This window comes from Cannabis sativa, chromosome 1, assembly GCF_029168945.1.
Source record: "Cannabis sativa cultivar Pink pepper isolate KNU-18-1 chromosome 1, ASM2916894v1, whole genome shotgun sequence".
NCBI classification, from domain to species: Eukaryota; Viridiplantae; Streptophyta; class Magnoliopsida; order Rosales; family Cannabaceae; genus Cannabis; species Cannabis sativa.
In genome coordinates, this window is record NC_083601.1 from 29,739,667 (window position 1) to 29,765,563 (window position 25,897).

General features: G+C 32.7%; 4 protein-coding genes across 9 annotated transcripts; all 4 read left to right on the forward strand.

The window, feature by feature from the left end:
* Positions 1-694: 694 nt before the first annotated feature.
* LOC133033844 (putative F-box/FBD/LRR-repeat protein At5g56810) lies at positions 695-5,930 on the forward strand. Its single transcript, XM_061108841.1, has 2 exons — positions 695-1,526; positions 5,404-5,930. Exons 1-2 carry the CDS (start codon positions 695-697, stop codon positions 5,928-5,930), a joined length of 1,359 nt encoding a protein of 452 aa, XP_060964824.1.
* On the forward strand, positions 4,567-7,663 carry LOC115706841 (FBD-associated F-box protein At5g44490-like). Of its 3 annotated transcripts, none has more exons than XM_030634591.2 (2): positions 4,567-4,816; positions 4,993-7,663. In XM_030634591.2, the coding sequence occupies exon 2, from the start codon at positions 6,739-6,741 to the stop codon at positions 7,618-7,620; it is 882 nt and encodes a 293-aa protein (XP_030490451.2). In that variant the 5' UTR covers positions 4,567-4,816; positions 4,993-6,738; the 3' UTR covers positions 7,621-7,663. The 3 variants fall into 3 exon arrangements, with proteins under 3 accessions (XP_030490451.2, XP_060963393.1, XP_030490450.2); XM_061107410.1 differs by having other exon boundaries at positions 5,155-7,663; XM_030634590.2 differs by having other exon boundaries at positions 4,569-4,846.
* Positions 7,664-10,715: 3,052 nt separating this feature from the next.
* Positions 10,716-13,037, forward strand: LOC115704884 (putative F-box/LRR-repeat protein At4g15060). 2 transcript variants are annotated; one of them, XM_030632096.2, is made up of 4 exons: positions 10,716-10,838; positions 10,902-10,986; positions 11,121-12,421; positions 12,560-13,037. In XM_030632096.2, exons 3-4 carry the CDS (start codon positions 11,177-11,179, stop codon positions 12,737-12,739), a joined length of 1,425 nt encoding a protein of 474 aa, XP_030487956.2. In that variant the 5' UTR covers positions 10,716-10,838; positions 10,902-10,986; positions 11,121-11,176; the 3' UTR covers positions 12,740-13,037. The 2 variants fall into 2 exon arrangements, with proteins under 2 accessions (XP_030487956.2, XP_060963409.1); XM_061107426.1 differs by having other exon boundaries at positions 10,716-10,986.
* Positions 13,038-23,182: 10,145 nt separating this feature from the next.
* LOC115704684 (probable FBD-associated F-box protein At1g32375) lies at positions 23,183-25,412 on the forward strand. 3 transcript variants are annotated; one of them, XM_030631881.2, is made up of 3 exons: positions 23,183-23,384; positions 23,577-24,874; positions 24,998-25,412. In XM_030631881.2, exons 2-3 carry the CDS (start codon positions 23,606-23,608, stop codon positions 25,175-25,177), a joined length of 1,449 nt encoding a protein of 482 aa, XP_030487741.2. In that variant the 5' UTR covers positions 23,183-23,384; positions 23,577-23,605; the 3' UTR covers positions 25,178-25,412. The 3 variants fall into 3 exon arrangements, with proteins under 3 accessions (XP_030487741.2, XP_030487742.2, XP_030487743.2); XM_030631882.2 differs by having other exon boundaries at positions 23,183-23,379; XM_030631883.2 differs by having other exon boundaries at positions 23,183-24,874; positions 24,995-25,089.
* The last annotated feature ends 485 nt before the right edge of the window (positions 25,413-25,897 follow it).

Consider the following 25,897-nt stretch of genomic DNA (forward strand, 5'->3'; position numbering starts at 1 on the left):
TGTCAAAATTCGGGGAAAAAATCCTAATTAGCCATAATTTCAATGAAAATATATTTTTTATTGGTTTTAGAGAAAAAAATGTATAATTTACGGTAAAACAACAAATTACAAATATTATAATTTCTATAAATATTATTTCGATATTATTTTTATTTTTGTAAAAGCAATCGTATCTTTCATATATATATATTTTTTTTTGAAGGATTCATATATCTTTTTTTAATTTTGGTGTATTTAGAAAAATTCCCCGTTTTAAATTGAAGATTTTTATACTTTTTAATTTTTAAGATATTATCTTAGAAAATAAGATATTTTTAATTTATTATTAAAGGAAGATATGATTAGTTTAAACGTGGTGTTAATTAAAAATTGTTATTTAATTTGAATTAATACGAAAATATATTTTTTTTTTAAAAAAATAAATTTAAATTAATGTAAATATCTAATATTTAGAAATTAAACAAATTTTATGCGATTTTAAACTAATAAAAAAATTCAATTTTTATCTTAAAATTTAAATGATTTCAATCATATCGAACATATATATATATATAGATCCCATTATAAACTTCACTTACTACTCAGAAGAAAAATACAACTTAATAATTAGCTTGGACTTCTCTACAGCGATAGTTACTCATCTAAGAAAAATCTCCGCTGTTGTTGGGCGAAGAAATTAAACGTGATATTATCAATGGAAATATTGTTTGAAGACAAAATTTCTAAACTACCAGATGATCTCATCCTAAATATTCTATCGTTTCTTCTCACAGTGGATGTTGTTCCAACATGTCTTCTTTCGAAGCGTTGGAAAAATATATGGCATTTAGTTTCTACGCTTTCTTTATCTGATGATAGGATGCCTAATTTTAAAAACTTTTGCAATTATGTTGACAATTGTTTGGAACATCGCAAGAGAGGTATGGCCAATGATAATTCAGTCCTAATCAAAAGTTTTAAGCTTCAGATTATGGATTTTGATCCAAGAAATAATGCTCCCTACATTGATAAATGGTTAGATTTTGTTGTTGAGAATAAAATCAATGAGTTATATATTTGCTTGAACCCAGAGGAGGTAGAAGATGAAGATGATGATGATTATGGGGAGCTCTTATATTACTGTTTACCCCAAACAATGCTACTCAACGCAAGAAATATCACTGTTTTGGACTTGCATGGGATAGAAATATTGGATAATGCTACTAATTATAGAATTAATTTTCCATCCTTGAAATCATTGAAAATGGAAAATTTCAGGATGCACAATGCTGTCTTATTCAATTTTGTGTTGGGTTGTCCTCTTCTCGAGAGATTAATCTTAATTGAGTATATTAACTCAGGTGACAATCTCTGCTTAGTCAGTTCAAGGCTAAAGTACATGAAGCTTAAGGGTGCAAATAAAGTCCAACTTCTCCAAATTAAAGCAGAAAATATTGAGTATTTAGAAATAGTTGATGTTCCCTTTGACGGAGGAGAGTTTTCTCTTGGCAAGAATATTCCAAAGGGCAATTTTCATTCATATACAAGTAATTGTATAATATTACAAAAAAATATGAACAAAACCATAATTATATAATTTTATACTATTTTATGAATATTTACAAATAAATAAATATGTTTACAATTTTAACTTGTTGATTACTTTCAATTGATTTTCTAAAAAAAAAAACGGATAAAGCTAAATACGTAAATATAAAAGTTAATATTTATATTTTAATATATTACTAAAATAATATATGTTTACTAAAATTTAACATGAAATTAAAAAAAAGAATATACAAACACATTTATAAATTTTATTTATATTTTATAAATAATACATACATATATATATTTATTAAATATTTGATTATTATTAATGTTTATATATAATGCTATTATTAATCTAGTATGTTTATTATCATAGTAAATATAATTTATTTATTAAAATATCATAATAATTTTAAAATTAGAATACTTAAGTTTATTTATTTATTTATTTGAATAAACACTTTAAAATTTAAATAATACTTATGTTTATTAGTTATTAAAAAGTATGTTTAAAAAATAAATGAAATTGTAATTAAATGTGGCCTTATGTATAAACACTATGTTTATATTATTATTGATAATGTTTATTAATTATTAATCTAATATATTTATTTTGATAATATTTGTGATGATATGTTTTTTTAACTAAGTGTGTGATGATGATATGTTAATATAATATGTTTATTAAAATTTAAATATAAATTTATAAATAAAATATGTCTATTTATTATTTATTATTTTTACCATTATAGATAAAAATTAAAAATATATTTTTTATAATTAATAAAATATATAATAAAATTATAAATAATTTTTTATGCATATATAATATAATTAAGCATATAATGTACATAAAATTATAAATTTCCCTATGCCAAATTTGTTAGTTAGATGTTGTTGTTTACATGGACCATGATTATCAAAGTACATTATTTAGATGTTAAAATATATTAAATCTTCCTTTGGTTGACCAAATATTGGTGAGGTAAATCACATAAAAATTTGCACTCAACAATTGAACACTTTCAGGTTGGAGAATAATGAGAGCATTAATGCAAGAAGGGTCATTACATTAATGGACAAAGCTTCTCCACCAAATTTATATTAAGTTTATCTTACCGTATTATAACATATTGCATGTTTTTTTTGATCTTTATATTTACATCAAAGTGGTAGAAGAATAATCGGAACCATAAATACGGCAGAGACATTGTTTGATTTTTTTTTTTGCTAATAGATTCTTTGATGATATTTACCTTACATTTAGAAAGATTATGAACTAATGAAAATAAATAACATTCTTTACACTATGTTTGGTAAGAGGGAGAAGTGGAGGGATGGAGAGGAGAGGAGAGGAGAGAAGGGATAGAGGTGGGAGGAGATAACAAATTCTTTTGTTTGGCAAGAGACAGTGAAGGAGAGAAAAAAAAAGTGAGAGGATAGCAAATTCATTTAAATCTCTAATTTGTAATCCCTCAAATAATTCTTTAATTATTGTAAATTACATAAATACCTTTAGCAAATATTATTAAAAAATAATTATAAAGATAAAATAGTAATTTTATAAATTAATAATTATCTATTCTTCAATCACTTCATCCTTCCTACCTACCAAACAATATAAAAGGATCATTACTCTCCTCCTCTCTCTCTCTTATATTCAATATCTTCCATCAACTCTCCATCCATCTAACTCTTCATCCTTCCTACCAAACATAACCTTAGTGTTTTTATGCCGCTAGGCCAGCCCAAGCCAATCAGTCGTCTTGGGCTTAAAAAGTTCATTTAAAGCACACCCCAAACGTGGAGCAGGGGGTTGAAACTCAAAATTATTTTTTTCTCAAAAATTCAAAGATTTCTTTTTAATTATTGTTATTAGATTATTTTATGAATTTGTTTGATGAAGTAGTAAATGATGATGATGAAAAATATCATAAAATGATATGTACGAGGATATGATTATATTTGGTATATTTTTGAATTATAAATAAAATGTAGCATTTTAATTTTAGAGTGCTTCTACAATACACTCCTCTAAAAAAGTGCATTGATGTACTTCTATTTGTTTCAGTATACAGAAGAATATTTAAGGCATATTGCAAAATTTTAAAAAATTTAAAATAATTTACAATATAGAAATCAATGTTCAAACAGTCTATTTTATATGCTTATAATTTCGTTAAATTTAACGATGTTAGTGGTGTTTGTTTTATAAATATATATAAATATTATTATTATTATTATTATTATTATTATTTATTTTAGAATAATTTAAATATATAAATATTAATATTACACTCATACCAATTTTAGTTTAATATTCTTAAACTTTATATTTATTTTCTCAATTTTTAAAAATTTTAAATATTGTTTTAAAAAAATTAAAAAATTAATAAGTAATTTCCTTCTAATTTATAAATTTTAAAAATACACATAACAAAAACAAAAATAAAAATATAACTAAGTATACGTCTAATGCACGTAATAATAACCTAGTATATATAATAATTGCTCTCAAATATAATGGTAAAAAAAAGTAAAATCTTTATCTAACCTTAAAATACTATTAGATGATTCTACAATGCATCACATTGATGCACCATCTACTTGTTTCGGCATTTAGAAAAAAAAAATAGTTTAATTTTTTTTATAGTTATTTAAGATATTCTACAAAATTTTAAGAAATTCAAAATAATTTACAATGTAGAAAGTAATGTTCAAACTGCTTATTTCACACACATATAAAATAAAATAGTCACGTGTCTAACACACTTTTTAAACCATATTTTTAGCGTGTTAAATTTTTTCAAATTTCTCAAAATTTTAGAAGATGACTTAAATAACTATAACGTGCATGACCATAAGAAAACATCTCACTAAAAAATTATTTTGAATAACAAAATAAATAATAGTGCATTGCATTGATCCATTCCTTTTAAGAATTTTCCATTATTATTAATTTTTTTTTTTTTGAGAAATAGTAAAATATTTTATGATTGGGCTTTTTCCTTTTGGACTCCTTTGCCTGTTGGGAGCAAAGCCCATACATGATCACCCTCTCAAATCTCAATAGTCCACCTTCCTTCCTCTGCTTTTTTTCTTGGACATAAGGCAGAGCAGAAGAAGACACGTCGCTTCATCTTCACTTTTCTTGGACTGAGAGAAGCAAAGGCATACTTACCCTTACATCTCTCTGACCTTATAGTCTTTTCTTTCCAAACAAACCCTCACCCTTTAGCCCAAACCTTGGTTGAAGAAAGAGAACATTTCTGCAGCTACACATAAGGTTACAAATCTAGCAAACATATACATTAGGGTATATTTTCTTTCTAAATATTGTTGTGTTAAATTTTACATTTGTAATCCATTTATTCTCTCATACAAGGCAGTATAAAAATATAGTTTTATTGGTGAGTTATAATTATGTATAATATTTAACGGTATTATTTTTTTCTTTTACAGTACAATCCACCTCACTCATGGCTGAAAAGAGCCGTATAAAGAAGGGTGGTCTTCCGGAGATAAAAAGAATCAAGACGACATTAATGGTTGAGGCTGAGGACAGAATATCTAAATTACCTAATATAATTATTGTACATATTCTGTCATTTTCTCCCTACTAAGGATGTGGTTCGGACATGCATCCTCTCAAAACGTTGGAAATTCATATGGTATTCCGTTCCCAAATTATTTTTCTCTGATACTAAGCGAATTTCAAAAGTTACAAAATTATGTTGACAATTGCTTGGAACACCTTCGGAGAGGCATGTATTTTATTGCTGATTCAGCTGTAACTACTTTCAAGCTTCAGATGAAATGCTGTCGAAAAAGCAAGACTGGCTGTCTGTCTAGATAAATGGTTAAATTTGGCAGTTGAAAATAAAGTCACGGAATTGAATCTTGACTTAAAGCCAGGAAAAGGTAAGAATTACGATTCTTACTACTACTATAACAGTACTCAACTTAACAGATTTGACGATTTTGGAATTGAGTTGGGTTACTCATTTAGTTTTCCATCCTTAAAATCATTATCATTGGAGGACATTGGGCTTGCAGATAATGTGAAAAATGATGTGTTATCCAAGTCTTTCATGGATTGCCCTTCTCTTGAGGAGCTGTTGTTAACTTCTTGTCACAACTTAAGTACTACTCATCATCCGCTCTTGGTAAAAAATCCAACCCTCAAGTTCATGAAAATTACATTTGATGTATCCCTTCAAGTTGAAGCCATAAATCTTGAATCTTTAGAACTATGTTGGGCTTGCCTTGGGAAAATAAATCTCTCTTCTTGTAAAGCAATTAGAAATCTCTCACTATCTTATTGTGAATGGGATACGACAACCCAGTCATCATTTGAAGATCTCATTTCAAACCTCCCACTCCTTGAGGATTTGATTTGATAATTCTTATAATTATAACTCGGGGCTGAAGCATCTTAGAATCTAAAATCAACACTTGAAAAGCATCAAGTTGCTTAATGTGAACTCCGAGAATGATATGATCAAGCTCATTACAATTAAGTCAGTGCCAAAATTGGTTTCATTTTGTTATGAAGGTAATATCAATTGTAACATATCAATAGAGTCACCTAATATATTGAATGGAAAATTTGTGATTAGAGATATTCATCACAAACTATAATTTACGGTAAAACAACAAATTACAAATATTATAATTTCTATAAATATTATTTTTATTTTTGTAAAAGCAATCGTATCTTTCATATATCTTTTTTAATTTTGGTGTACTTAGAAAAATTCCCCATTTTAAATTGAAGATTTTTATAATTTTTAATTTTTAAGATATTATCTTACAAAATAAGATATTTTTAATTTATTACTAAAGGAAAATATTATTAGTTTAAACGTGGTGTTAATTAAAAATTATTATTTAATTTGAATTAATACGAAAGTATATCTTTTTTTTAAAAAAAATAAATTTAAATTAATGTAAATATCTAATATTTAGAAATTAAACAAATCTTATGCGATTTTAGACTAATAAAAAAATTCAATTTTTATCTTAAAATTTAAATAATTTCAATCATATCAAACATATATATATATAGATCCCATTATAAACGTCACTTACTACTTAGAAAAAAAATACAACTTAATAATTAGCTTGGACTTCTCTACTAGCGATAGTTACTCATTCAAGAAAAACCTCCGCTGTTGTTGTGCGAAGAAATTAAACGTGATATTATCAATGGAAATATTGTTTGAAGACAAAATTTCTAAACTATCAGATGATCTCATCAACCATGTTCTATCGTTTCTTCTCACAGTGGATGTTGTTCCAACATGTCTTCTTTCGAAGCGTTGGAAAAATATATGGCATTTAGTTTCTACGCTCTCTTTTTCTGATGATAGGATGCCTAATTTTGAAAACTTTTGCAATTATGTTGACAATTGTTTGGAACATCGCAAGAGAGGTATGGCCAATGATAATTCAGTCCTAATCAAAAGTTTTAAGCTTCAGATTATGGATTTTGATCCAAGAAATAATGCTCACTACATAGATAAATGGTTAGATTTTGTTGTTGAGAATAAAATCAATGAGTTATATATTTACTTGAACCCAGAGGAGGTAGAAGATGAAGATGATGATGATTATGGGGAGCTCTTATATTACTGTTTACCCCAAACAATGCTACTCAACGCAAGAAATATCACTGTTTTGGACTTGCATGGGATAGAAATATTGGATAATGCTACTAATTATAGAATTAATTTTCCATCCTTGAAATCATTGAAAATGAAAAATTTCAGGATGCACAATGCTGTCTTATTCAATTTTGTGTTGGGCTGTCCTCTTCTCGAGAGATTAATCTTAATTGAGTATATTAACTCAGGTGACAATCTCTGCTTAGTCAGTTCAAGGCTAAAGTACATGAAACTTAAGGGTGCAAATAACGTCCAACTTCTCCAAATTAAAGCAGAAAATATTGAGTATTTGGAAATAGTTGATGTTCCCTTTGACGGAGGAGAGTTTTCTCTTGGCAAGAATATTCCAAAGGGCAATTTTCATTCATATACAAGTAAATGTATAATATTACAAAAAAATATGAACAAAACCATAATTATATAATTTTATACTATTTTATGAATATTTAAAAATAAATAAATATGTTTACAATTTTAACTTGTTGATTACTTTCAATTGATTTTTTTTTAAAAAAAAACGCATAAAGCTAAATATGTAAATATAAAAGTTAATATTTATATTTTGATATATTACTAAAATAATATATGTTTACTAAAATTTAACATGAAATTAAAAAAAAGAATATACAAACACATTTATAAATTTTATTTATATTTTATAAATAATACATATATATATTTATTAAATATTTGATTATTATTAATGTTTATATATAATGCTATTATTAATCTAGTATGTTTATTATTATAGTAAATATAATTTATTTATTAAAATATCATAATAATTTTAAAATTGGAATATTTAAGTTTATTTATTTATTTATTTGCATAAACACTTTAAAATTTAAATAATACTTATGTTTATTAGTTATTAAAAAGTATGTTTAAAAAAATAAATGAAATTGTAATTAAATGTGGCCTTATGTATAAACACTATATTTATATTATTATTGATAATGTTTATTAATTATTAATCTAATATATTTGTTTTGATAATATTTGTGATGATATGTTTTTTTTAACCAAGTGTGTGATGATGATATGTTAATATAATGTGTTTATTAAAATTAAATATAATTATAAATTTATAAATAAAATATGTATATTTATTATTTATTATTTTTACCATTACACATAAAAATTAAAAATATATTTTTTATAATTAATAAAATATATAATAAAGTTATAAATAATTTTTGATGCATATATAATATAATTAAGCATATAATGTACATAAATTATAAATTTCCCTATGCCAAATTTGTTAGTTAGATGTTGCTGTTTACATGGACCATGATTATCAAAGTACATTATTTAGATGTTAAAATATATTAAATCTTCCTTTCGTTGACCAAATATTGGTGAGGTAAATCACATAAAAATTTGCACTCAACAATTGAACACTTTCAGGTTGGAGAATAATGAGAGCATTAATGCAAGAAGGGTCATTACATTAATGGACAAAGCTTCTCCACCAAATTTATATTAAGTTTATCTTACTGTATTATAACATACTAATAACATATGTACTTGCATGTTTTTTCAGATCTTTATATTTACATCAAAGTGGTAGAAGAATAATCGGAACCATAAATACGGCAGAGACATTGTTTGATTTTTTTTTTTTTTTTCATTTAGAAAGATTATAAACTGATGAAAATAACATTCTTTAGTTTCTTTATGCCGATAGGCCAAATTAGGGGAATAAGTTAAAAATTATTTATTTTTATTACACATTAATTAAATATAATTTTAAAATAATTTTAATTGATAAATATTTTTTTTATAATTAAAATACCAAATATTATCTCACACATGGGCGGAGCCAGAAAGAAACACTTAGGGGGGCCAATTATTTAAAATTTATATTTTGAAGAAAATATTTTTATAGAATTGCACATCACAAAAATTATTAATAAGGACATGTTTGGATATAATTGTATAATTACTATGATATTAATTTCATAATTAAACGGTCTAATAATTATATTATATTTTAAAATAAATGGTATATTTATATGTAAAAATATAATTACATTTATTGTATTGTTTAGTAAAATAATTAGTAATTATATATATAAAAAATTATATTATATAATAATTAATATTTAAGAATCTCTCAAAAAAAGTATTTAACACAAATTTTTTTTTAGTAATTATAATAAATTTTATAAATATTTTTCAATATATTGTACATTAGTAATTAATTAGTCAAAACTCTTTTTTCTTCTAAAAATATTCATGCAAAGTGTTAGAGGTATATTATATTTTATTTTCTTTTTCTAGCTAAAAAAGATTTTGTTTTTTTTTTAATTTCTGTAAGGAGAGATCAAAAAGATCATTTTGTGTAGCCATAATAGAGATTATAAAATAATAATTTCCATAAAAGAAAAAAATTCTATTGGATATGGAATACAAAAGTACTACATGTAATTTTAGTGATCTGTTTTCTGTTTACTAAATTACAATTTTCAATCATATATCTTCAAAAAAGAATCACAATAAGAGTATCTTTAATGTTTTTTTAATAAATTAATAATATCATCAAGATACATAAATATTTGTTGAGAAATTGAGGGGGCCATGGTCACCCCAACCCAAAGAGTACCTCCACTCCTTATCTCACATAATTTATCAAAATTAGAGTTCTTAACGTGTAAAATGGGAGTATGACCTATAAATATATGTATAAATTAAAGAGTAATAAAATAGAAGTAGAAATAAAAATAAAAAAAAATAAAAAATTAGTATAAATTGTAATTTCTTATTTATTTATTTTTTTATATAAGAAAATGGAGCAAAGCCCATACATATGACGGAGCCAGAAATTCAATTCAGTGAGGGCTTAAATATTTTCTTTTTCGAAGGCTTGAATAAAAATTGAAAGAAATAAAAAAGTATGTTAAATAGAGTGTTACAAATGTACTTAGGAAAAAAAAAAGTGTTGATTGTTTTTTTTGGCTAATTAGTAATTTTTTCTCCTGAATTTTAACAGGTAGTAAATTGTGCCCCTGAACTTTTTTGGCCGTTAAAAATTCTCTTTGAACTATTGAGATTGTTAAATTTAAAGATTTTTGTCTAATTTCATTCAATTTTACTGTTTCAGTGATTATTTATGTACTAAACTATGCTCCCCATACTTTGATATCTACCAAATGATGCCCCTCAAACTTTGATATACTTTGATATGTACTAAATCATGTCCCTTGAACTTTCATCCATGTTAGAATTTTTTTACTAAATAGTTCAGGGGAATTTTTAACGGCAAAAAAAGTTTAGGGGGCACTATTTAGTATATGTTAAAGTTCAGGGAAAAAAATTACTAATTAACTTTGTTTTTTTTTTTTTTTGAATTTGGTATTAAATTTTATTAGTATTACCTTTAAAATTAGATAGGAACAAATAAAGTGAAGACTTAATACACATTTATAATAAACAAAAATTTAGATACATAGATGTAACATAATTTTTTTTTTATATATTATATAATTGAGTGAGGGCTTAGCCCATGGTTTAAGTCACTCCGTCCATATCACCCTCTCAATAGTCTTTCTTCCCTTCCTCTGCTTTTTTTTCTTGGACAGATAGCATCAGAAGACACGTCGATTCCTCTTCCATTTTCTTGGACTGAGAGCAGTACAGGTATACTTCCTCTTCAAGCTAAACCCATTCATCTCTCAGACTCTCACTCTCTCTCTCTCTCAGGTCCTATTAATCTTTTTCTTTCCAAAGAAACCCTCTCCGCCTTAGGTGGTTGAAGAAAGAGAACGTTTCTGCAGCTACACACAAGGTTATGAATCTAGCAAGTATATACATTATATATTTTCTTTCTAATATTGTTGTGTTAAATTTTACATTTGGCATCATTATTGTGTTATAATATATGTATAAAATATAGTTGTCTTTCTCTCCTTTTCTTTACAGTCAAATTTAGTTTGAGTCTTTTGAACTCCGTGGCTGAAACTGAAAGGATCAGTAGGATGAGTGATCTTCCGGAGAAAAAAAGAACTAAAGGGACATCAATGGTTGAGGCTGAGGCTGAGGACAGAATATCTAAACTACCTGATGCAATTATTGTACATATTCTCTCATTTCTACCTACTACGGATGTTGTTCAGACATGCATCCTCTCAAAGCGTTGGAAATTTATATGGTTTTCAGTTCTCAAACTCAGTTTCTCCGATACTAGTACTACTGCTCCCGAATTTCTAAAGTTCCAAAATTATGTTGACAATTGCTTGGAACACCGCAAGAGAGGTCTGTATTTTATTGCTGATTCAGCTGTAACTAGTTTCAAGCTTCAGATAGAATGCTATCGAAAAAGCAAGGCTCGCAGTCTAGATAAATGGTTAAGTTTTTCAGTTGACAATAAAATCAAGGAGTTGAGCCTTAGCTTAGAACCAGGAAAAGGTAAGAGTTACGGTTATTACTACTACTGCTTACCTAAAACAGTATCCAACTTAAGAGCTTTGACGATTTTAGAATTGAGTGGAATTGAGTTGCGTTACTCATTTGGTTTTCCGTCCTTGAAATTATTATCATTAGAACGCATTCGGCTTGCAGATAATGATGTGCTATCCAAGTCTTTGTTGGATTGCCCATCCCTTGAGAAACTGGTGTTAAGTTCATATAAATGTTTGAGTATTCATGATCATCCCCTTCGGGTACAAAGCTCAAGCCTCAAGTTCATGATAATTGAATTTGATGGATCCCTTCAAGTTGAAGCCATAAATCTTGAATCTTTGGTGCTACGTAGTGGTTGTTTTAAGGACATAAATCTCTCTGCATGTATGGCAATTAGAAATCTCTCACTATCTAATTGTAAATGGGGTATGACAGACCAGTCATCATTTGAAGATTTCATTTTAAACCTTCCTCTCCTTGAGGATTTGACTCTAGAGAATGTTTATTGTATGTCCGGATTGGAGCATCTTAAAATCTCAAATCAACACTTGAAATGCTTTAAGTTGAGAAATACACACCACCCTGGTGATATGGTCATGGATTTCACAATTAAATCAGCACCAAAATTGGTATCATTTTATTATGAAGGTAATATCAATTGTCGTATATCATTGGAATCACCCAATTTGTTGAATGGAAAATTTGTATTTGATGATTATCATTACGAATATGCAACAAATTGGTTTATCGGTATGATGAATTTTTTTCTGAATTTCAATTGCTCTTGGGATATTGTAACACTCCACCTTTTTTCTGATAAGGTATGTCCATTACTTATCTTTTATATTTTGTCTTTATGTATCTTAATGTGATTATGTTGCTTTATTTTATTTTCTTACTTTTTTAAATCTACCATACATTGATTATTAATATGTTTTTGAATTTTTATGTACTTAAAGGCTTTCATCATGCCAGACAATTGGAAAAGGATATGTCGTTCTAATTTACTCAATTGGAAGCATCTCAGGCTTGTTATTACTCATTGTTATGCCGAGAGAAAGTCAGATTTAGAAGATGTGCTGATTTGGATTTCACCCTCTTTGAAAACATTATCTGTTAATGGAGAGAACATATTCTAGTGGCCTTTTGCAATATTATCATAACTAATGCTATATTATTAGTATTTTTGAGGTAACTTGGTACTAATGAAATTGGCTACTTTTGCCGAGTTGGTTTGTTTTAAGAACTTAAGGGATGGTAAAAGACTAGAAGTTGAATGTTATTGTTATCCCCTTGCTCTAATGTATTTTGGAGGGTAATGATAAACCTTTGTTGGGATGTATTTTGGTGATTTTCTTTGTATTTTGAGACCCTTTAGTTTAAATGAAAATCCAAGTTAACCATCGAAGGAAAAAGAAAACTTTTTTTGTTGTCGTTCATTGGTATTTCATAAGGCTGCAAGTCTGCATATTAGTTTCTGTTTTAATTGTTTTCACATTTTATTTTAATTTTTTATTCCATAATGTTGAGAATCATGGGGTTCCAACTCAAAACCAATTGGCAATGAGTGGAGTAGCCCATGTTCTTATATATGCTTAATACTTTCACATTTAATCCATGTGGGACAATATTCTCCAATATCCCCCTCAAGATGGTGGCTATTTTTGCTCACCAATCTTGAATCACCTTATCATAAGTAGTGTCATTTGCTCGCTTATTTTTTTTATTTTGCGGCTGGGAGTTCCATTTGCTCGCTTATTCTTGTTCGCGGCTGGGAGTACCATTCGCTTGCGGCGGGCTAACTCTTTTTGATAGGTGTGGATCGAAAGCCCGCTAGGGATATGGCTCTGATACCATGTTGAGAATCATGGGGTTCCAACTCAAAACCAATTGGCAATGAGTGGAGTAGCCCATGTTCTTATATATGCTTAATACTTTCACATTTAATCCATGTGGGACAATATTCTCTAATACATAATGTGCTCACTCAATTTAATTTTATTAATCTATTTACTAAAATGGTTCTAGCATATATAATATGTTGAAAAGTTTATGGGTTTTTTCTTTTCTCCAATATATACAAGCAGTACTCATCTTATTTGGTGATAAGTTATTTTAGTTTTTACCTTGGATAGAGACATTGTTTATTAATCAGATTCATATTAACGTTAATAAAAGGCATATTTCATTTAACGATGTATACTGCTGGTTTTTTAGTTAAGTTTGCTGATGGCTACTACAACATTAGTATTTTTGAACATAGTAATATCTCAAATGAGAATAAGAAATAGTATGACAAACACTGTATTGAAATACATCCACAACAACAATATCCTTATATCTCCACAGCAGCAGATTCTTTTGCAGCGTGCTGATGTCGTTAGTGATCTTGGAGGAATTATACTCTTGATTTCCTCAAACAAAGTTTAATGTTATAGATCCTCTCTATGAAGAAGTTTTAGCAATTAGCAGTGTGCTTAGCAGCAGAAAAAGATCTGTATATGGGCTACCAGAAAAAGCTGATATCCCTTAAGGAGTGGCACTTTGACTGAGGATGAATCTTTCTGCTTTGGGGTCTCCCAATTGTCTCTTCTCTGTTTCTGTTTTTCTTAAGTAACTTCTTAATGGAAATCTTTGACACAAGAAAGAGAACAAAGTGCCACAAAGATTTGCAAAAGTTAATCACACTTGTGATTAAGCTCTTTATTAGCAACCAAAACATATTTGTTGACTGTTTTTAATACACAGAGTTTAACAGAATAAAATGAAGAGTAACTTACTAATCTAGGAGTAGTGTTGCTTATCACTTCTGGTTCAACTTAGATTTTGTCTTTCTATGTTTTGTATCCTTCTTTGTTTTGGACCTTCTGCTTTGTTGTGAAGGCTGGCTGCCTTGTAGGGGTGTTCATAAAATAGCCGATCCAATCCAATCCGCACGATCCAATCCAATCCGCAAAGTGCGGATACCCGCACTTGTGCGGATTGATTAGATTAGAAAATTCAAAATTCGCACTTGTGCGGATTGGATGTTGATTGACATGTAAAAGTAACCGATTCAATCCAATCCACACATATTTATAACAAAATTAAAAAAAATTATATATACAAATAACATTTTAATGTAAAGAAAATAGTAATTTAAAAGTCTAATACATATGATACAATTATATTGCAAAATTTTATAGATAAAATGTATATTCTATTCTTATATATTTTTTTTCTACATACAATTTAAAATAAAATTAAATATTTTTTTATATATACAATTTTTTTTTCTTCCTTTGAATTTGTTATTTGTTATTTGATTTATTTAATATGTTGTTGGAGACATAAAATAACTATAATTTGTTTTATTTTGTTGCTAGTTATGTGAAAATAAAAAATATTTTTTTCATAAATATTAAATAATTTAATATTAAAAAGTAACCAATCCAAAGTAACCGATCCAATTCGCACTTTTGCGGATTGGATTGGATTAAATTTGAGCTAGTGTGCGGATTGGATGGGATCCAAAAAATGAAATTCGCATTTAGTGTGGATCGGATGTTATTTGACCAAAAAAGTGCGGATTGGATCAGATGAACAACCTTACTGCCTTGTAGGTTAAGACGAAGAAAAAAAAAACTGTAGAATTATTGGAGAAAATAATGAAAGGTTAATCTGAACAAATATGGTATATATAATAAAATTGAATTTTCACTACCTATGCTCCTTCGAGTGCATGAATGGATTGTACTACAATGGAGCCTCGTTACTTCTTTCAAGTTTGCTTGATAATATAAATATATATATATTTATATTTATATTATATAAATTTTTGATTGAGGAACACCTATATTGAAAATCAGCAGCTTCACAACAGAAGCTAAAAACCACTGATTTAAGTGGAGACAAGAGGCTCCCCATCCCCTTGGTCGGCTCTGAGAGTAGGCGAGCTAGGTGTGCGCTTCGGCCCCGAACGCTTAAAGTCTGGAAATTGTAAAAAAAAAAAATTATTCATATATAGATAAAATACTAAAAGCTAATTAGTAATTTTTCTCACCGAACTTTGACATGTACTAAATCGAGCCCCCTGAATTTTTTTGACCGTTAAAAATTCTCCCCGAACTATTGAGATTGCTAAATTTAAGGACTTTTGTCTAATTTTAGTAAAAAAATTCTAACATGGATGAAAGTTCAAGGGGCATGATTTAGTACATATCAAAGTTTGATGGGCATGATTTGGTAGATATCAAAGTCTGGGGAGCATGATTTAGTACATAAACAATCACTGAAACAGTAAAATTGAATGAAATTAGACAAAAGTCCTTAAATTTAACAATCTCAGTAGTTCGCGGGAAATTTTTAACGGCCAAAAAAGTTCAGGAGGCACGATTTAGTACATGTCAAAATTTTGGGGGCGAATTACTAATTAGCCAATACTAAATAAGAAGAAAATATAACAACATTTATTTGGTGTAGTGTTAAAGGGTCTTACTTTAAGCTAAGAGATCAAGGTTCGATTCACAATCTCTATATTTCTATTTTTTAAAAAATATTTAATGTGTAGTTATGAAACCTTGGAGCTTTAAGAGTTTTTAAAAAGTTTACCTTTACACCAAAGCACTAAAATTATTATTTGATTTTACCTTAGGCCCCATATATTTTAGGACCAGCTCTGGATTATACTGCCAGTTTCGAGCTTTTTTGAGGTTAATTCTGTCTACCAGTAGCTTGGAATCAGTGACCAGAACAACCTCTAACCACGCACCAAGCAAGCAAAGAGACGCGGTGTGGTGGAGAGCGTTTATGCTTTTAAGGGACTGTCCGCCCCATACATGACAGTGAGAGCCTCAATGAGGGTTCCCTCACCATCCTGCACGATAACAGCCGCAACAGCATATAACCCCTCTAACCGCTGCATTAACAAAGAGTAATAGAACTTTTAGGCAAAGACATCTTATTATCATCAGTAGACATAGTAAAAGGGGCATGTAAAGAGGTAACAATTCTAAACAGCTCCATTAATCGAAGTTTGGAAACCTTCCAACGAAAGGTAGTATTTTCATGATAAGCTTGATTTCTCGCACTCCAAAGTTCATAACAATGACAGCAAGCTTAAAGCAAGATGGCCAGCGATCATCCTCGTGAGCATTTTACATATTACTTGGGAATAAGAAGTGTTAGAATTTTGATGAATATTTTAACAAAATATAGAAGTGTTTGTGTGTGTAGTGGAAAGAGAATTATTAAGAGTCCCACATGGGATATCAACTCTTGTTTATAAGAGTATATAGAGTGCAATTTTGACATTTGAATTTTGGTCGTGGTGTATCCAGTTTTGTACGAATAGGTGAGGACTTACACACTTGACCCACCACACGTGTCACGGGCTCACCTTTTTAGGCAGCGGAATACCCGTGCGGCACCTTAACTTTTCTAAGCCAAGGTCAGCCTTCCAACCATCCGAGTAACAATGGGCTCATTTTTTGCGCGACCGTGTGCCTCGGGCACACTCCCGTCTCTCGAACAACTCCCGCCGAGTCATGCTCGCAAGCATCCATGAGTGCATTCATGTACCGAGACTCTCTAGCCAAGATACTCGCACTGTCCATAGGTTCCCACCATGGTCAGACAAATCCCAACACCGACGCTCACCTTGTCACTCGTGACCAAGGTAGCATGTGTGGCGAGATGCCAATACCAAGCCAACGTGCCAACGCCTCTATCATGCCCCATTCGATACTGTCCGAATAGTCTCCCTCGTCGCCCAAGGACTCTCATACGTCCATGGACCAATCCTCAAGGCGCCATGCCTCCACGCATGTTGGCAGGCCCTCAAGACAAGCCACCAAACCAGTTGCATACATTAGACCTTTGCCCCTTTCCAACATGGTGCATCCGTCCCATGCGCGTATGCAAACTAGTCCACGAATGACTACCCGTGTCATCTCGTGTTGAGACTCGTGGCCTAGGCGCACCACGACGTCTCTTGGAGGATCTAGGCCACGTCTCGTGCAAGCGGCATACCGGCAAGCCAAGGGAAACGTACCATTGAACCTCTGGCGGCATTCTTCGACGCACTACCGGGTCGGCCCGATAATGTCCATGAGTACTCCAACTCATGGAGACATATGAGTCCCCTCGTGGTCCTCATATGCCCGCCCTACTAGTCCCCACTGGCTAGTAGTAGCTCACTTAGCACCAAGGTGCAAGGGGTGGTGGAGAGCCGACACCGCAGTACCCCTTAAAGAGCATTCGAGCTTTTAGCCTTCTACCAGAACATAGATGATTTTTGCTCTGTAGACATATGGGAAGCACCATATACCAAATCACCTAGTTTCGCCAAACCGATTGCACCATTCTATTTGTAGACCCAAATAAATGGTGAATACCAAGTCCCGTCCCGATCCGGACAATATTGAAGATATTTACGAAAATGCCACTGCATACAAACTAAGCATCAGCATGCCACCTGCATGCACCACAACATGCGCCACCACTTGGCCAACTTGTGGGCATCACTTAGCTTGTAACGTGCCATCATAGACTGCACGTAACATTCTCCCCCACTTCAACATGTCGATGCCCTCATCGACGGACCGCAGGCAAATCTCCCTGATCTCGACTCCTAAGCTTACCCCACGCTTCTCCCAACATGAACTCCTCTGAGTCCATCACGACGTCCCTCCAGTCAACCAAGTAGCCCTTGCAACACTGACCCTGAAGCTACCACATCCTCTGATTGCAGCTCACTCGCCAATCGTCCAATGCATACTCCTTTCGACAACGACAAAGTATGGTGCACCCCTTGGGGTGAGGTTCGCAAACCAACCGTTCCCAACGGCACCTACAAAACACGCTTTCACTGAAGCCAAGTCCCTCTGAACAAGTCCCTTCGGAAACTACACACGCCAACTCTATGGCGCACCATCCTCCTGATGGCAATCGAGCAAGACACTCTCATCGCAGGATAAAGTTTGGTGTGTCCCACCTGGACGAGGCTCGCAAGCCAACTGCACCCAATGCAGCACCAAGTGCACTCTTGCACCCAATTTCTTCGCGAAGTTCACAACATTGGCCCTCCGGCCCAACCGCATACCCACGGCTTCATGCAAAAGGCCCCACTGACCCATTGCACACTCGCTCCTCTGAGCTCCTGCTTGTGTCGGCTCCCAAAATACTGTCACAAGTTTATCTCCCAAAATCAACCCTGCATCCTCTGATGACTCGTTAACTTTCGATAAACTTGATGGCACCCAGTCTTACTCTTAAGACTTGAAGTCATCCCAATCCGCTATCTCCCATCGGCATATGTTCTCTGAATCATTCGGCTTACAGTGTCCCATACAACACCAGTGTTCCCATAAACACAAAACATGCCCATAACATGCCGCAAACTAGTTCAGTCTTGATCTCAGTCTACGCCCTTGCATATTGTCTATCTGCAGCTTGCAGCAATCATGCAAGTCTTCACCCTGAACAACCAATCTGTTGTAGTGTTTTCCTCTGGATTCACACACCAAAACTGAACAAGTACCCTGATTCTTCAAACACATGAATTAGTGGGCTCCCCCACTTCAACTTGGGAAGAACTTCTCTCTAAGATGAATACCTCTCAAGGTACAGCTCGCAAGCTAACCGCATATTCGCATACTGTTCCTCCACTCCACATTTCACTTTGATGAAGATGTTGAACTAATGCCTCGATCATTCTGACTCTTCGCCCCTCGACATTTCATTGTTGTCTTAGTACCCTAGTCCTACTGACTTTTGCCTTAGGCCAACATTGCCATGGTGTTATCTTAGTACCTAAGTCCTGCAGACTTTCACTCTAGATAACTGGCTCTGCCTGTGTCCTGAGTCTTCTTGACTTTACATCCTGAACAACAATCAATCTCCATAATACTCCTCTCAATGCTTGTAATGAATAACTAGCCTTGTTGAGTGAACCGTGAAGGTCTCTCCCCCACTTCATCTGTTGGCATCCTCGACAACATGCCCACACGCAAATGCCTGACCGCCCAAACTCTTCATGCACACAATGTCATCTAAAAGTGCATCCCGCAACATGTGACTCTCGAGTCAACTATCTCATTAGCACCCCTGTCGATTTCCACATGCATGCACTAACTTCCCACTCAACCATCCAACTGATTCACACTTGCATCACGTCCTTCTGGCTCTCACGGTATACTAAGTTCCAATGATGTAGCCCTCTGGCCATCATGCAAACTCTAGTACCCTTCTCAGCCATGCTGGCTTCCTTGATGCCTTTATTCCACAACTCCGCATCTCTATCGATGTCTTTGTGTGACTTACGCCCTATGGCGATTTAACAAGCCAACACATTCCACTCAACTGCCTCGACGCTTCCATATGGATCAAATAAAACTCGCATGCGAACACCTCCAAGTACAACCATCCTCTGACGATTGCGGCCTCTGCCTGCCTTGGTCTCCATGTGCGTCCCTCTTGACACACAACGTAGCAACTGAAGCATCCCATGTCTATCCCAATCTGAACCATCTCGGTCATCAACTCTCGACCTCTGTCGTGACTAACAAGAATCTGACGGTCCCTGCACTACTTCCACACTCCTGCCAACAAGCTTCCTTTTCAACAAAAGCGCCTCCTGCGGCTTACAATGTCACTCAGGAAAACTTGGCCTAGTGTACCAAGCATACAACATGGACTATCCCCTCAACCTTGTCCTATGCCAACGAGTTTCAAACATTTTGTTGCGCCCCTCTCCAATTGCATGTGGTAGTTGTCTTTCTAGCATCCCTGAACTTGACTCGAAGCAACCATCCATGTCTCCTCTTTAGGATGTCCAGTATTCCCATGAAGAGAAGCAACCAAGTCTTAACCCCATCTCAGTCTACTGATCCTCTTTAAAAGACTAACTGGCTCAACGACGTCTTGTTCCAACATTCGGACCATCTCGATCCGTCCACACGCCTACATCCTCTCTAGGATAGGCCAACCAGGTTCACCTCCCACTGAGATGAACCTGGCTCTGATACCAACTGTCACGGGCTCACCTTTTTAGGCAGCGGAATACCCGTGCGGCACCTTGACTTTTCTAAGCCAAGGTCAGCCTTCCAACCATCCGAGTAACAATGGGCTCATTTTTCGCGCGACCGTGTGCCTCGGGCACACTCCCGTCTCTCGAACAACTCCCGCCGAGTCATGCTCGCAAGCATCCATGAGTGCATTCATGTACCGAGACTCTCTAGCCAAGATACTCGCACTGTCCATAGGTTCCCACCATGGTCAGAAAAATCCCAACAGAGCGCTCACCTTGTCACTCGTGACCAAGGTAGCATGTGTGGCGAGATGCCAACACCAAGCCAACGTGCCAACGCCTCTATCATGCCCCATTCGATACTGTCCGAATAGTCTCCCTCGTCGCCCAAGGACTCTCATACATCCATGGACCAATCCTCAAGGCGCCATGTCTCCACGCATGTTGGCAGGCCCTCAAGACAAGCCACCAAACCAGTTGCATACATTAGACCTTTGCCCCTTTCCAACATGGTGCATCCGTCCCATGCGCGTATGCAAACTAGTCCACGAATGACTACCCGTGTCATCTCGTGTTGAGACTCGTGGCCTAGGCGCACCACGACGTCTCTTGGAGGATCTAGGCCACGTCTCGTGCAAGCGGCATACCGGCAAGCCAAGGGAAACGTACCATTGAACCTGCGGCGCGCATTCTTCGACGCCTTCTTAGGGTCGGCCCGATAATGTCCATGAGTACTCCAACTCATGGAGACATATGAGTCCCCTCGTGGTCCTCATATGCCCGCCCTACTAGTCCCCACTGGCTAGTAGTAGCTCACTTAGCACCAAGGTGCAAGGGGTGGTGGAGAGCTGACACCAGAGTACCCCCTTAAAGAGCATTCTGAGCTTTTAGCCTTCTACCAGGAACATAGATGATTTTTGCTCTGTAGACACATGGGAAGCACCGTATACCAAATCACCTAGTTTCGCCAAACCGATTGCACCATTCTATTTGTAGACCCAAATAAATGGTGAATACCAAGTCCCGTCCCGATCCGGACAATATTGAAGATATTTACGAAAATGCCACTGCATACAAACTAAGCATCAGCATGCCACCTGCATGCACCACAACATGCGCCACCACTTGGCCAACTTGTGGGCATCACTTAGCTTGTAACGTGCCATCATAGACTGCACGTAACAACACGCGAGGTAAATTGAAAAATACTTTTTTTATTTATCAATTAACCAAATTTACCTCTTATTTATATTTAATTGAAATATTTTTTTTATATGTATTATACTTAAAATACCCTGACATAAGGGAGTCATATGAAGAGTATATTAAAGTGACATAAGCAAAATTGGTAAAGTGTAAAAAAAAAGTAAAAATAATAGATTTAAAATAAAAGAGGACAATATAAAAATAATATAAAGTGTAATTTCTACAGGATAGTTGAAAAATATTTATTTTTCATATCTATTAATTAAAAATACTCTTATATTATATTTTATTAAAATATAATTACTTTTTTGAGTGGATTGTCTAATATATCTTTACTCTCTACTTAATATATAATTTATATTAACGTCTAATAGAGATATTATTCATAAAAATGGGTATATCTTAAAAAATATGAAAAATAGAAATAAAAATTAAAATAAATAAAGTAAAGTGGGTATACAATATAGGGTAGGGGTGTTCGCGGTGCGGGTTGTGCGGTTTTTAACCATTTTTTCAAACCAACCCGCACATGCGGTTTTTCTAATTTTCCAAACCGCACCCGCACCGCGATATTAAAAAACCGCAAAAACCGCACCGCAAAAAATGATGCGGTGCGGTGCGGTTTTAGCGGTTTATGCGGTTTGAACTATCACAATTTTTTTTTTTGAAATAATCATAAAATAATTAAACTATCATTAATATAATTATTCCAAAACACTTAAGAAAATACAACAAACTTGAGACTAATAAAAGTTATAACAACAACAATAAATCAATAATCTTTTTAAAGTTTCAACAACACACTTAAATCAAAATAACAAACTTGAAACTAATTAAGTTCTAACAACAATATAAATGTACAACTAACATACTTACATCAATAGATTAAAAATAAAACAAACACAAACTTTCAACTCCAAATTTTAATACACATGTATGGACTTGGGTTTGTTGCTAAGAAGAGAGGGTTTGTGAAGAGTTATGGATTTTGCTCTAAGATTTATAGGCTTGGGTTGGGCTCATATGTATGGGCTTAATAAAATAAATATAAAAATTGAAATTTTAAAAGATGCGGTGCGGTGCGGTTTGAATCGCGGTTTAATAATTCAAAACCGCAAACCGCACCGCACCGCGCGGTTTGGGAAAAATTCAAACCGCAACCGCACCGCGAAGAATTTCAAACCGCATTTTTTTTGCGGTGTGGTGCGGTGCGGGCGGTTTGAGCGGTTTGAGCGGTTTGATGTACACCCCTAATATAGGGTATAATAGAGACATCATTATAGTAGATATAGTTTTAAAGAATATGATAAGAGAAGTAAAAATAAAAACAAATAAAATAAAGTGGTATACAATATAATTTGTATTTTGTTGGAGCGAACCCATCATATCACCCTCTCAATCCAATAGTCCACCCCTATTTGTCTTCCCTTCCTCTCCTTTTTCCTGGACTGAGCAATAGAGGTTAATTCTCTCTCTCTCTGGTTCTGATTATTATTTCTTTCAAATGAAACCCTCTCCGCCTTAGCCCAACCCTTGGTTGAAGAAAAAGAACGGTTGCAGCTACACGTAAGGTTACGATTATTCTAGCTATATATGTACATTCATTTTCTTTCTAAATATTGTTGTGTTAAATTTTGCATTTGGAATTCATTTGTTTCCTCAGTAGTTTTATTATCGTGTTATAATTGATTATATGTATAACATATAGTTGTCTTTTTCTCCCTCTATTTTTTTTCTTCTGGGTTTTCTGTTTGTTTTTACAGTCCAATCCACTTTGAGTGGCTTTGAACTCATGGCTGAAAAGAGCACTGTAAAGAAGGGTGGTGTTCCAGAGAAAAAAAGAATGAAGACGAAATCGATCGCTGAGGCTGAGGACAGAATATCTCAACTACCTGAGGCAATTATTGTACATATTCTCTCATTTCTACCTACTATGAATGTGGTTCAGACATGTATCCTCTCAAAACGTTGGAAATTCATATGGTTTTCAGTCCCAAAACTCTTTTTCTCCGATACTAGTACTACTGCTCCCAAATTTCAAAGGTTCCATAATTATGTTGATAATTGCTTGGAACACCGCAAGAGAGGTCTATATTTTATTGCAGATTCAGCTGTAACTAGTTTCAAGCTTCAGCTAAAATGCTGTCTAAGAAGCAAGACTCGCAGCCTAGATAAATGGTTAAATTTTGCAGTTCTCAATAAGGTCAAGGAATTGAGTGTTGACTTAAACCCAGGAAAAGGTAAGAATTATGGCTATTACTACTACTGCTTACCTAGAATAGTTGTCAACTTAAGAGCCTTGACCATTTTGGAGTTGAGTGGAATTGAGTTGGGTTACTCATTTAGTTTTCCATGTTTGAAATTACTATCATTAAAAGATGTTCGGCTTGCAGATAATGTGAAAAATGATGTGATATCCAAGTCTTTGTTGGATTGCCTATCCCTTGAGAAATTGTTTTTAACTTCATGTCATAGCTTAAGTACTCATCATCCTCTCCAGGTAAAAAGTTCAAGTCTTAAGTTCATGAAAATTAGATCTGATGTATCTCTTCAAGTTGAAGCCGATAATCTTGAATCTTTAGTGATATACCGGGCTTCCTATGGGGAATTAAATCTCTCTGCATGTAAGGCAATTAGAAAGCTCGTACTATATTGTTGTGATTTTCGTATGACAGACCAACTACCGGTTCAAGATCTCATTACAAGCCTCCCACTCCTTGAGGAATTGACTTTTGATAATTCTTATTGTAAGTGGCAGTTTGAGCATCTTACAATCTCGAATCAACACTTGAAAAGCTTCAAGTTGATTAATGTGAACTGCGAGAGTAAAATGATCAAGGTTGTCACAATTAAAGCATCGCCAAATTTAGTTTCATTTGGTTATGAAGGTTATATCAATTGTAGCATATCAGTGGAGTCACCCAATTCGTTGAATGGAAAATTTGTATTTAAAGATCATCATCACAACTATGATACAAATTGGTTTATCAGTATGATAGATTTCTTTTTGAGTCTCAATTGTTCTTGGAATAGTTTAACACTGCACCTTTCTTCTGATAAGGTATGTCCATTACTTATCTTTTATATTTTGGCTTCTTTTTTTTTTTCCTTAATGTTATTTGTCTTATTTTATATGATATACCATACATTGATATATCTATATGTTTCTTGAAATTATAAGTAGGCTCTCATCATGCCAGATAATTGTAAAAGAATATGTTGTTCTGTTTTATCTAATTGGAAGCATCTCAGAGTTATTATGGATCGTTATTCAAAGAAGAGGCAATCAAACTTGAGAGATGTGTTGATGTGGATATCACCTTCTTTAGAAACATTATTTGTTAATGGAGAGGACATATTCTAGTGGCTTTACAATATTATCATAACTAACGCTATATAATTAGTCTGATTGAGCTTGTATATACTATATTAGTATCTTGTTACTAATAAAATTGGATACTTTTATTTTGCCCTTATTCTATTGTATTCTGGAGGGTAAAGATATCCCTTTTGTCTAATGTATTTTGGTGGCTTCTTTGTTTTTTGAGACCCCTTGTTTTAAATGAAGATCCAAGTTAATCACCTAAGACAATGAAAAACTTCTCTTATTGTTGTTTATTGGTAATTCATAAGGCTGCAAGCCTGCATATGCGTTTTTTCTTCTTTCAAAATTTACAAGTCTCATCTTGCTTGAAAGTTGTTGAGGTATGTATGTCGTTCCTTTCTACGAATTTCGAAGCCTCTCAAGTATAGCAAATTGGTGAACTATTATTTGGTTTTTACCTTGGATAGAGACATTGTATATTAATCATATTAGCTTTAATGGCATATTTTGTTTAACTCAATATACTACTGTGTACTGATTTTATTAAGTTTGCTTATGGCTACAGTATTAGTTTTTCTCAACATAGTATACTTCAAATTAGAATAAAATATGGTGGATACTTTTAGTTTCAAGAAAATAAAATTTTACTGTACAAAAAATTGATAAAATAGTGAATGGTTAATGAGAACAAATCTGGTATATTACATGTTGTGACAATGTCTCCACATAAGGTGAAGCCCAAAAGATTAAATATTTATG